Here is a 12,947-nt window from a genome sequence, read left to right as displayed (position 1 = left end):
AGCGTGCTCTCTCCACCATTACTTTAGCTTCAGGCACCTCCTGGCTTTTACGGACCGGAAGAGTTATTTCATCAAAACCGCTCGGCGGGCACTTCCGGAAGTCTTACGTCGGGTTCCGGGAGAGTGCTGGCGGGAGAGGAGAAAGGCAGCGATTGACGCGGCAGGTGGAGGATGAAGAAGGAGCATGTTAGTCACTGTCAGTTCTCCGCCTGGTACCCGCTCTTCCGAAGCATTACCATCAAGAGGTGAGATGCCTGGAGGCGAACTGCGGTGTTGGCAAAATCCCACCTCCTTCAGAAAACTAAACAAAAAGGCAGGCCTTCTCACGACTCAGTGGGAGCGACGGTGTTGAGCTGTGGACCTCCCTAGATTTGAGGTGAAAAGATTAACGAAGTAGATCAGAATTTGCCAGGTTTCCTTTTGCGATTCAAGGAGCGTGCCAAGAGAGGTAGGAAAGCAGTGAGGGTCATAGGCAGGGTAAATTGAGATCGATACTTTTGGAATTGCCAGGAGCTCAATTGAGATAGATACTTTTGGAATTGCCAGGAGCTCCAGGCGATAAACATAGCAAAACTGGGTGGCTTTGCCACTGACTAACCCGTCTGGTGACAGTTGAGTTTCATCACTGTAGAATTACGGCAGTGATACTGACCCGACCTCGAAGTCTGTCGTGAAGCTCCAGTATGGTAGTGTATAGGAAGCATTGATTACATTGATTGAGAGTCCAGTGTTCTGAGAAGCAGCAATCCATCTGGAAAGAGAGTGGGGTTGTACTTGTTCTCTGGACTAGAACAAGGAATCTATGCAGGCTTGCAAAATGCCTCTAATGAATAGTTGCATACGGTATCTTAACTGTCAAATGCAAGGCAGCTAGGAAAACTATCTCCAACCATTCAAAAGCAATCATAAAATCTGAAAGATGCAGGTAAAGATTTCATTCACTAACAGGGATAGGCTCCAAAGGCCTTGGGTATCCACGAATAGGTATAATTTCCTGCATTTTGCTCACTTTTCCTTTAGGTCTACCTAGATTGTCACTTATTTGGACATCAACTGTCTTTTCTTTCTTTCTTCTTTTTTGGTTTTTCGAGACAGGGTTTCCCTGTGGCTTTGGAGGCTGTCCTGGAACTAGCTCTTGTAGACAAGGCTGGCCTCGAACTCACAGAGATCCGTCTGCCTCTGCCTCCCAAGTGCTGGGATTAAAGGTGTGCACCACCAACACCAGGCTTCTGCCTTTCCTTTTTCATTCTGTCCTGTTTTTGAATTTTGAAGGCTTGGAAGAGCACTTGCAGGTTATTCAAAAGACATTTCTTTTCCATCTTGCTATTCAAACATAAAATCTCTTTCTAGTTATACATGCTGTGTGGAGTTTATAAAAGAAGATAATTCTTGCATTTGAAGATGGCTAGTCACACCAAAGGAGAGCTGATGCAGCAGTAATTCCTGTCTATCATTAGTTATCTTTCCTAGCTGACATTCCAGTCCTTCCTTAACTTACATAACTAAAGTTACGTTGTGGGTCTGAAATAATGTTTGCATTATTTCTTCAGTGCTGGTATGACAGAGTGTTCACTTATGCTGAAAATCCTTTTTGTTGGTCTGTCTTTTTGAGAGAGTCTGGTTTTTGAATTGGTGACTTTCCTATCATAATCACCCAGGTTCTGGGGTTGCAGACATACAACACCATTCTCAGCCCTGCAAGTGAATGTAAATGTCCTTTGGTTTCTATGTAACTGTCTGTTGTAACCTCTGGCATAGTGTTCCTTTGCCTTAAGACTAAGCATACAGTGATTAAGAATTAGGCTCTAGAGTCAGAACCATTTGTCTGGGTTTGAATTGTGGTTCGATCAGCATCTTCAGCAAATGACTTAATCTCCCTAAACATGTTTTGGAAAGTAGTAGGATTGTCCTGAGCGGTACATATGATAAAATACTTAAAGTGCTATAACTCTTTCTAGTATGTAGTAAACACAAAAATGTTGCTTGTTTCCTTTTGGGTTTAATAAACTCCTATCAAAGCAAATTATTTTAGTTCACTTAAATTGTATGCCATGTATATGAAGATAATAGTGGAATTAAGCCAATAAGTGGGATTTCCTGGCATCATTAGACAGTCAACGACTAGGTTGTGCTGCCTAAAACCACCTTTAAAATGTTTGTTTATTTATTTATTTAACTTGTGTATGCATGTTGGGAATGTACAGGTTACAGGACAACTTTCAGGAGTCTGTCTTCTCCTTCCATCATAATCTTTTTGTACACTGTAAAGATGTGTCTTTGCCAACATGCCTTCTCATTGTTTTAATCTGAATGGCCAGTAGCTAGGCAGAAAGAGGTTAGGTGGGACATCTGGGCAGAGACAACTCAGGGAAGAAGAAAGGAAGAGTTGCCAGCCAGATGAGGGAGCAAGAGTGAGCAAGACATGCAGTAGGAGAGGTAAAAGCCATGAGCCACATGGCAGCACATAGATGAATAGACATGGGTTCATTTAAGTTGTAAGAGCTAGTTAGAAACAAGCCTGAGCTAGAGGCCGAGCTTTCATAATTAGTAAGTCTCTCTCTCTCTCTCTCTCTCTCTCTCTCTCTCTCTCTCTCTCTCTCTCTCTCTCTCTCTCTCTCTCTTCTCTCTCTCTCTCTCTCTCTCTCTTTTGGTGAGCTAGCAGCCCCATCCCCCCAAAAAAAAATCCATCTACATTTTTCCACTGTGGCTAGTCCTTTGAGGTGACACTTTATTTTGGTATGTATCTTTTCCAGTGTCATTCTCCCGCTTCCTCAGAATGTGAAAGACTATTTACTCGACGATGGGACTCTGGTGGTTTCTGGAAGGTAAAGTATATCAGAAAACAATTCTTTATAATCATAAAGAAACAGTGTACTTATTAAATCAACATTTTTGCATGGGTAAATGGATTAGCCTAGGCATACCGTCTTCTTCAGTCAGAAGGCAGAGACAAATAGGTCTCTGTGAGCTCAAGGCCAGCCTGGTCTACATAGTAATTTCCAGGGCCAACCTGTACACAGTAAAAGCCTATCTCAAAATAAAAAAATAAACAAGGTCCTCATAATTGCACAGCAAGTCATCTCCTCAGCCCTTTGTTTTTTTCTTTTGTTTTGTTTTTTGAGAGAGCATTTTATCACGTTCCTACACTGGCCTAAAGTTTACTATGTGTGCAAGTTGACCTCATTATTGTCTACTGGATTTTTAGTGTAGCTTTCTGGATTGTATTTCTGGCTTCTTGGCATTGATAACCCCTTTTCTTTTTTTTATAAAACATTTATTTATTCCTATTTTATGTGCATTGCTGTTTTTTCTGCATGTATGTCTGTAGGAGGGTGTCAGATCCTTTGAAACAAGAGTTATAGACAGTTGTGAGCTGCCATGTGGGTCCTGGGTATTGAACCCAGGTCCTCTGGAAGAGCAGCCAGTGCTGTTAACTACTGAACTATCTCTAGTTCACTGAACCATCTCTCCAGCTTCCTTCCTTCCTTCCTTCCTTCCTTCCTTCCTTCCTTCCTTCCTTCCTTCGTTTCTTCTTTGTTTGTTTTTGTTTATTTTTCTAGACAGGGTTTTCTATGTAGTTCTGACTGTCCTGGAGTTTGCTCTGTAGACCACGCTAGTCTCAAACTCAGAGATCTGCGTGCCTCTGCCTACACCATTCTCTGGACCTTGATAACCATCTAATACCCTGAAAATTGTAAAAGAAGAGCTTCATTAGTGTGGTATAATTAAAGGATAAGGAAATGATTTAAAAAAGAAAAAGTGTTGTAAACTTGTTATTAGGGTTCTGCCTAACATGGTTAATAGAAGTTCTGAGTTGAAACTCTTTTACTGAAAAGGAAACTGCTATTCCCAAATGTATATATTTGGGAATATATAGTATATATAATTCATAGTATAATTGACCCCTAATATTAGAAGACATTTTATAAGTTTCCAGTGCTGTGAACACTGAAGAGCCTTCTGTATTGATTTTTCATCAGTTAGATGCTTACATGAGTCTCAGGTATTGGCGAGCACCATGTGGAATGAACAGTGTTAGTTGAGGGTATTATGTAACACTATTTGAGGGGAGATGTAAACAGGTGTCTATTCACCTCACATAGGGGACTAATGACGGGCCTAAGTTCAGCTTGGTGAACCAATTTGTTTTATTGGAGCCACTTAGAAGAATATAGTGAGGAATTACTTATAGGAGTAGAAATGACTCAAAGACAGCTGTGTGAACCCCCCAAGAATGGTGACAGCTCACAAAAACTGAACCCTAGAACATGATATAACCTTCAGGCAGTGTAATAGGTTAGAGACTGTCTCTTTTAGGCAGTTCAGACTATTTGATCCTCTTTTATGTAGCCCTGCCACTCTCTGCTGTTTCTTGTGAAATGCTCCTGGCTGAGTTTTCCACAGCAGTCCTTACAGCTTATATTTACTTGAGGAGGGGAGGCCCAGAAAATCTGCTCAGTATCATAGACTTCATACACTTCTTGGAACCTTTGAGTTGTTTGCTTCCTGAATGTGGGAGTCCCTGAAAATGGTACATCCTGCAGAGAAACGATTCACTCAAGGCAAGAAGGAAATCCAGTTCCACAAGACTCACTAGCCATTGCTGGTTCAAACTTCTAGAGTCTGACACCAGGCAGTTTATTTTAGACATTTAAGTACAGTACAATTTTGGAAAAAAAAAGTTTTCTGGTAATAATGATCTCAATCCCATGTGCACAGTAAAGTTTAAGGTGTTGACTTACATTGAAACTCTCTTGCACAGTACCTGTGACCTCTACCATAAAGATGGGTTCTATAGCTTAGGGGCCTAGGATCTGGTGTGGTCTCAATAGCATAGAGGTCACATCTCCCCTAAAGATGGGTTCTATTGACAGAAGCAATGCTCAAGATAAAGGTCTAGGGAGGATGAGTTTGAAACAAGCATGATAGTCTGGGTAATTTGGGTGTGACCTGGCACTGCTTATAACACAGATTACCAGGGTATTAACTACATCCATTCCTAGCCTTCTGGGTGGAAAACAGGTATACACATCCCTTCTCTTGAAGAGAGAAGATTGCTTGCTTAACATTCTTGGCTTCCCTGATGCTTATCTGTGATGCCCTCTACATATGAGCTTGAAGAGCTTCCCCACAGGATGGGATGTCCTGTGACTTAATGAGCTAATTTCAAGATGGAAGGTTTTTTTTTTGTTTTGTTTTTTTACGAGACTGGGTTTCTCTGTATTGTATCGGTACAGCCCAGCCTCGAATTCACAGAGATCCGCCTGCCTCTGCCTCCCGAGTGCTGGGATTAAAGGCGTGCGCCACCACTGCCCTGCTCAAGATGGAAGTTTTAAGTGGGAGGAAGTTGTCTTATAGCAACAGTACTATAAACTGCACAGATCACCTGGGGAACCTGCCCTTTAGTAGTTGATAAATGAGCTGCTTTTTTGAGTCAGAACAGTATAGGGTTAATCCATTTGTCAGATTGTCTAGGTTCAAGTAATGTTTACTATTTTGTAGATCATTTTGTTACTGTTTTCTTATATGTAGTGTAGAGCTTATCTGATGAAGGTGTTATAAGGATAAAAATCAATGATGAGTGAGTAATGCTCTGAACAGAGTCCCATCCTCATAGCTGCTTGATATCTGGTAGAGAGAGGTTCTGCAGGTTGGCAGTCACAAAAGAGGATAGAAGGAAAGTTTGAAAGGGCCCACTGGGAAGTTCTATTCTCTATATATATTCTATATATATATATTCTCTGCCTCCCTGATCTCATTACAGATGGTTGTGAGCCACCATGTGGTTGCTGGAACTTGAAATGAGAACTTCTAGAAGAACAGCCAGTGCTCTTAACCACTGAGCCATCTCTCCAGCCCCTTCTTTATATATATATATATATTTTTTTTTTTTTTTTTTTTTTGGTTTTACGAGACAGGGTTTCTCTGTATTGTTTTGGAGGCTGTCGGTCTCGAACTCACAGAGATCCAGCCTGCCTCTGCCTCCCAAGTGCTGGGACTAAAGGCGTGCTTCACCACCGCCCGGCTTCTTTTTATATTCTTAACAAACAAAATACTGTCATTATCATTAATCTCAGTAAGTACAACAATTAAGAAAATTCACAAGTATGTAAGTGAAAATTGAGATAAATGTTATCAAGGTGGGGTGGTTTGAATAAGAATGGGCTCCATAGACTCATGTATTGAATGCTTGGCCCATAGGGAGTGGTGCTGTTTGGGAGGTGTGGCCTTGTTGGAAAAAGTGTGTCATTGTAGGTGTGGGCTTTGAGGTCTCATGTTCAAGCTATGCCTAGTGTGGCACTCAGTCTCCCTTCTGCTGCCTGGGGGATCAAGATGTAGAACTCTCAGCTCCTTCTCCAACACCATATCTACCTGTGTTTAGCCATGTCCTGCCATGATGATAATGGACTAAACTTCTGAAACTGTAAGCCATCCCCAATTAAATGCTTCCCTTTATAAGAGTTGCCAAGGCCATGGTGTCTCTTCACAGCACCAAAACCCTAAGACTCAAGGGCAGTTACTAACACTAAGTTACTGGGACTGTGGAGGAGGTTAGGGAATGCACTAAGGAAACAGCAAAGTCTCTGCATTGGGAAGGTTGGAAGGTAGCCAGCAAAGGGCTTGAGAGAAGGATCTTCCAAGCTAAGAGAACAGCATCATAAAAGCTCTGGTGCATTGAAGGTGGCGGATGAAGAAACTAGGGTCATGGGGCTGATGCACTGCAGGTTGGAGGCAAACTCCAGCAGAACTGAGACACTTAGACTGTCTTTCTGACTCAGTGCTCTCAGGTGCCAGCTCTATGTAAGAGACCATATAGAAAGTGTGCAGTCCTGGGCTGGCAAGAGGCTCAGTGGGTAAAAGACAATTGCCAACCTTAACAACCTGAGTTTGATCCCAGGAACCCACATGGTAGGAAAAAAGAACCAACTCCCACGAGTGATTCTCTTTCCTCCATTGCATGCACACACAACTAAATAAATAAATGTAAAATATGTTTTACTTCTAAAAAAGAAAGTATAGAATATCCTTGGTCAGCAAGATGGCTCAGCAGGCAAAGGAACCAAAGGAATCTTTAAACACAGTGACCTGAGTCTGATACCTAGGACTCACATAGTGGCAGGGAAGAATTTACTACTGAAAAATTTCCTATGACCTTTATGTGTACACCATGCCTTTTGCAGACACACTATTTAAAAACTAAAAACAAAAACCTAATCCCCTCCCCCCAACAGGGTTTCTCTGTGTAGCTTTATAGACCAGGTTGGCCTTGAACTCACAGAGATCTACCTGTCTCTGCCTCTCAAGTGCTGGGATTAAAGGCATGCACCACCACAGCCCTGCAAAACCTAATCTTTTAAATAGATAAAAGGAAACACATAAAGCCCTAAATGTTAGCTTGGTACTTTTGGGCTACCTTACCTACTAAACCTTCAGTTTGAAAATGTTGTAGTCTTTCATAGTGGACTTACTTTGTATCATACTTCATAGTAGCATTGTGATAAGTTTTCTGCAGAACTATGTTTGAAAACACTGAGGTATAAGAACAATAGTAAGTGGCTTTAGAATAATAAGACACATTTTCAGGTTTTTAAATTTTTTATATCCTTTTTTTTCTTTTTTTTTGTTTTTTTTGTTTTTACGAGACAGGGTTTCTCTGTACTGTTTTGGAGGTTATTGTTCCAGCCCGACCTCGAACTCACAGAGATCCGACTGCCTCTGCCTCCTGAGTGCTGGGATTGAAGGCGTGCGCCACCACCGCCTGGCTTCCTTATTTATTTTCATTGAGTAAAAGTTTTACCTTCATGTTTGTTTGTTTGCCATGTGTGTGCCTGATCAGAAGATGGCATCAGATCCTCTGAAACAGGAGTTATAGGTATCTGTGAGCTACTGTATGGGTGCTAGGAATTGAACCCAGGTCCTCTGCAAGAGCAGACAGTGCTCTTTGTCTTTGAGTCGGGAAACTCACGATACCTGCTATGTCCAACAAGCTGTTGGAGGCTCCCTTGTTAACTTGTTCATTTGGCAAAAATCTGATCTTCCTTCATTCTTGGCCATGGGCAAGTCTTCTGTTGGTCACATGGTTATAGTCATTTGGTGACCAGGCTGAGGTGGGTCATCATAAGATGGACTACTTCACAAGCCTGACAATTAGTGCTGTCACTTGGGTCTCCTTTTCCATGTGGACCTCCTCAGTAAGGCTGGCCAGCCCTAGCTTCTTTACAGAACAGTGAGAACATTCCAAAAGGGTATGAGGAAAAGCTGTAGGGACATCTGGTGGCCTAGTGCAGAGTCAGGTGGTATTGCTTTGGATAATTATGTGGGTCAGAATGAGTCTTGAAGCCAGTGTAAATCAGAGGGATGGGGAAATAAATTCTGGAGTATGGTGGGTGGAAAGGCAGAATAACCCTGCAAAGAAATATGTAGAAAGTTTGTGGACCTGCCTGCTGCCCGCCTGCCTCCTTTCCTCTCTCCATCCCTCCTTTTACTTCTTCCTGTGTAACTCAGTGTGGATCCAGAGTAATCCTTGACACCGTGACTCATGCTCAGTTTTCCTAGTACAAATAAAAAGTCTTGGTTTTACCTCACAGTGCTGTTTGCTGTCCTTTAGCTGTGTAGGTAGTTCTTCCTGTTTCCCTTCTGTATCTGCCTTCATCTTGTCTGATCCTCCCTGTCTTTGCTATATGACTCTTAAAGTATTAGTAGAGATGGAGTTTGGTTTTTTTCTCCTGGTTTGAGTGACTTTGAGTAGGCAGATGTTTCATTTTGCCGTCTCTTACTGGCAGTATACTCCCATTAACCATGTTTTATTTATCTATCTGTATGTCTATCTATGGTTTTTTTGAGACAGAGTTTTTCTGTGGAGCCCTGGCTATCCTGGAACTCACTCTATAGACCAGGCCGGCCTCAAACTCAGAGATCCAGATCCACCTGCTTAGTGCTGAGATTAAAGGTGTGCGTTACCACTACCTGGCTTTTATTTATTTAATTATTTATTTAAATTCCGTGTTTTTATTAGCTTCTGTCTTAAGAAGTGAATATTTCTTTATATTACTCTCCAATGTGCTTTGCAGTCATCTGTTTGTCTGTTTATCTATCTATTTATTTATTTGTAAATTCATGGCACCTAAGTATATTTCTTAATTAAATTTTGCTTTATGTTTTCTTAGGGAAGATCCACCAACAAGTTCCCAGCCAGACAGTGATAATGAAGCGGAAGAAACACAGGTCAGTAGAGAATAATCTGTAGTATTTGTTCTCATTCAGACAATCTCTGAAATGCTTTTGACAGATCTTACCTTATGTTTTATTACATGAAAGTCTTACTTGACATAGGTATGTTAAATATATACATATATATGTACATATATATGCCATGTGCATATGGATATATGTATACACACACAAATACACGGTGCATGTGTGTGGTGTATGGGTTTGTGAATACTTATGTATGTGTCCCATGTATTTGCATGCAGAAGCCAGTAAAGAGCATCCAGTATCCTGCTTTATCACTCCCCATTGTATTTCTTTGAGACATTCTCTTGCTGAACCAGGAACTGAATGTTTTTCAGCTAGGCTAGCACTTGCCAGGAAGCCCCAGGGATACCCTCAACCCCACTCCAACACCAGGGTTCCAGGCATGCCCAGCTGCTTCTGGCTTTTTACATGGGTATTGAGGATTAGAACTCAGCCTCTTGTGTTTGAATAGCAAGTGTTTTTACCTACTGAGCCATCTCCTCATATATCATGTTCAGGGGAAGATGTCTGCTGTGTGTCATTTTTAGGTAGCATACTGTCTTTTGTTATTCCAATATTTAAATTGAATGTTTTCTTTCTCCTTGTCCATGCAGTGGTCCGATGATGAGAGCACAGCCACACTTACAGTAAGTGCAGAGCTGCACCCAGATGGGGCAGCCTTACACTGTCGCAAGAATGAGCCTCAAGGCTGGAGTGCCTGCCTCTACGTTTGATGTGCTTTTCATGAGATAGCTTACAGTCTGTGGGTTATCACTTACTCTTTGTAAAAATAGCTTATGTCCTTGTTTATCAGGCAAGCATAGTTTGCCCCCTTTTCCCCTCTGCTTACAAAAGAAACATCAAAAGTATATATTTGATGCTCTCCTTGCTTCTGTTAGACCCTGAGAGATGGAATTCAAGCCAATTGTTAGCTCTGAGGTTCCCAGATGAATGTGAATTAAAGGGAAAAGTCTGTATTCATTTATTCAAGATTATTTAAATGGCATAAAGTTATTTCTTTCGAAACTGAGTACTATTCAAAGGAACTTTTCTTGAGTTTGATTAAAGAGATGCATTTTCAAGGATACATGAGAAGATGTAGAGATGACTAAAAGTGGTGTTATTTCCGCAGATTACCATGCCAACAGATGCTGAGATAGGACATTTTTGTCTTGTTTACTCCAGATGTCATGCATATCACTCCTGCATATGAAAAATCTCATTCAGCTCAGTGTGATTCTGTCATACTCAGGCCTCTAAATTGGGCTCTGTGGGACAAAGATATTTATTTGGTTTCTGCCATCAGAGGGTTTGTAAACCACGGAGAAGTGTTACTTAAGGCAGGTGATAGATGGCCAAGATGTCAAAGCAGAAAAAACAGTTAACTGAGTGCATCTAGAAATGCTTCAATGGGAAGCAACATGTGGCCAGGATTTTCAAAATATAATGTTTTTATGAATTCTTCGAGAATTTCATATCTATATGTAGTGTGTTTTGATCATATTTATCTATTCCTCCACTTAACTTCTCAGACCCCCTCCCATCCCCACTCCCAACTTTTGTCCTCTTCTTTAATTACCCACCCACTTTGTGCTATGTATATATTCATGGACATGGAGCTATCCATCCATTGATACATTTGACCTGGATCTTAATGGGGATGTGGGTGATTAGTATATGGGCTCACATTTAAGTAATATAGATGGATAGATAATGTATGTAACTTAGTCTGTTCCTTCTGCTATAACAAAGTATGCCTTACAATTTATTTCTATGTTAATATTATGTATATGTGCACAGGTGCACATGCATGTAGGTGTGCATGCACATGTGCCCATGTGCATGTGGAGTCCAGAGGACAACCTTGGATATCATTGCTAAGAATGTCGTTCATAACTGGTAGGGGTATTCCCAGCTCGGGAGGTAGAGGCAGGTGAATCTCTGAATTCCAGGGCAACCTGGTCTACAAAGTGAGTTCTAAAACAGCCAGGACTATTACACACAGAAACCCTGTCTCAAAAAACCAAAAAAGAAAAGAAAAAACAAAAGGGGACAGGATTCACTTTATTTGAGTCAGAGTCTTGTCATTGGCTGAAACTTACCAATTAGGCTAGGCTGACTGACCAGCAAGCCCCGGGTTTCTTCCTTTTCCCCATCTAGCTGGGAGATTTTAAGTACGTACCTTGATGTGGGCCTGAGTTTTTATGCAACTTCTGGGGATCACTCATGAAAAGTGAGTACCTCACCTACTGAGCTGTCTTCCCAATGCCTTGTTTTAAAACTTAGTTTCTTGGTTACCATATAAAGAAATGGGTTTCATTGTGACATCTCCATATGTGTATACTGTCACACTTGCCCTTCTTCATTTCCCCATTGTCTTCTCTCTCCTCAATGCTCCCATTCTTCTCAAAGCTTCTCTTTCTGCTCTCATGTCACATGTATATTCTTCCTAGACTGAGTAGTTTAGAAGTCATAACTTCTCATAGGAAAGCCAAGAACAAGGTACACATAGTATCTGGGAAGATGTATCTGCTTCAAGATGGCCCCTTATTGCAGTATAAGACCGTGCTAAAGGAAGCAGGGGAGATGAAGAGCTAGAAGGTTCTCTGATGTCCTTTATGAAGCTCTTAACTCTATTCATGAATGTAGCCCCTCATGGCTTAACTTCCTAAACACCATACTTCCCAGTATCACTGTGGTTGGGATTAAGGTTTGATTGAGTTTTGGAGAGACATAGACTTTAAAATCAGAATGGTGGGAACTGGAGAGATGACTCTGTGGGCAAAAGTGTTTGCTGCTAATATAGAAGTCATCCTGGGTTCAACTTCTAGCATCTCTATCAGGTGGCTTACAACCATATGTAACTTCAGCTCCAGATCTCCACACTATATGGCTTCTGGCCTCTAAGGACACTTATACTCATACACTGAACATAAACTCATACAATCAGTCAGTAAATAAGTCTTCTGAAATGAGAACTCTCCCTCCTTCCTTCCCTCCCTCCCTCCCTCCCTCCCTCCCTCCCTCCCTCCCTCCCCCCTCTCTCTCTCTCATGTTTTCCATACTCCTATGTACTAAGATCAGTGACATTCATCATGGTAGCAGGGAGCATATGTCATGCCTTTAAGCTGGCTTCTGAATACCATTCACTCTCCACTCACCTGAAATTTGTTAGAGAAACCTAGCACTGAAGTTCTGAGGTTGGGAAAGTGAAATGGACTCACAGTAGCTTACTGTGCCAGAAACTAAGGAGACGGAAAAGAATGATGTGGATATGACAAAAAGATCCCAGAAGCCAGCCCTCTCTATACTCTTTAACTTTACCAAGGTCATGAGCAATAAGTGCCAAAGAGAGAGGAACCAACTGTTGGAGGTTATAGGAGATTAATGAAACATGGCATCTAACTGCAATGGATTATAGATAAGGAAAAGGGTTCTGATTTTTCTTTTACTATAAAAGACCCTGTTAGGACAGTGGGCATGCTTCAATACAATCTAGAAATTAGGTCATGATATTCTATTTCTGTAAGCCTATTGATTGTGATCATTTTACTTTTTTATAAAAGGATGTTTAAACAGCTTTTTAGGATATATATATGGAAAAGACTTCATTACATGATGTAAAATATAAATAAATAGACGTGCATAGAGAGTAGGGTTCAGGGAACTATGATAAAGCAAATGAGGTGAAAGGGAGAAAGAGTCTGAAT

General features: G+C 41.2%; 1 protein-coding gene across 3 annotated transcripts in view; it reads left to right on the top strand.

The window, feature by feature from the left end:
• The first annotated feature begins 35 nt into the window (after nt 1–35).
• Cdc123 (cell division cycle 123) overlaps nt 36–12,947 on the top strand; it is a 47,442-nt gene continuing 34,530 nt past the window's right edge. For 2 of the 3 annotated variants that reach the window (XM_021233631.2, XM_005081238.4), the window contains exons 1-4: nt 36–245; nt 2,754–2,825; nt 9,168–9,225; nt 9,852–9,884. In XM_021233631.2, the coding sequence (XP_021089290.1) occupies nt 172–245; nt 2,754–2,825; nt 9,168–9,225; nt 9,852–9,884 (237 nt within the window). In that variant the 5' untranslated portion in view covers nt 36–171. The remainder of the gene's footprint in view (nt 246–2,753; nt 2,826–9,167; nt 9,226–9,851; nt 9,885–12,947) is intronic. The other variant, XM_021233630.2, reaches the window with a different exon arrangement.

This window comes from Mesocricetus auratus, unplaced genomic scaffold, assembly GCF_017639785.1.
Source record: "Mesocricetus auratus isolate SY011 unplaced genomic scaffold, BCM_Maur_2.0 Super-Scaffold_100013, whole genome shotgun sequence".
Lineage (NCBI taxonomy): Eukaryota > Metazoa > Chordata > Mammalia > Rodentia > Cricetidae > Mesocricetus > Mesocricetus auratus.
The sequence above is the reverse complement of the archived record's forward strand: the minus strand, read 5'-3'. Positions and strand labels throughout refer to the sequence as shown.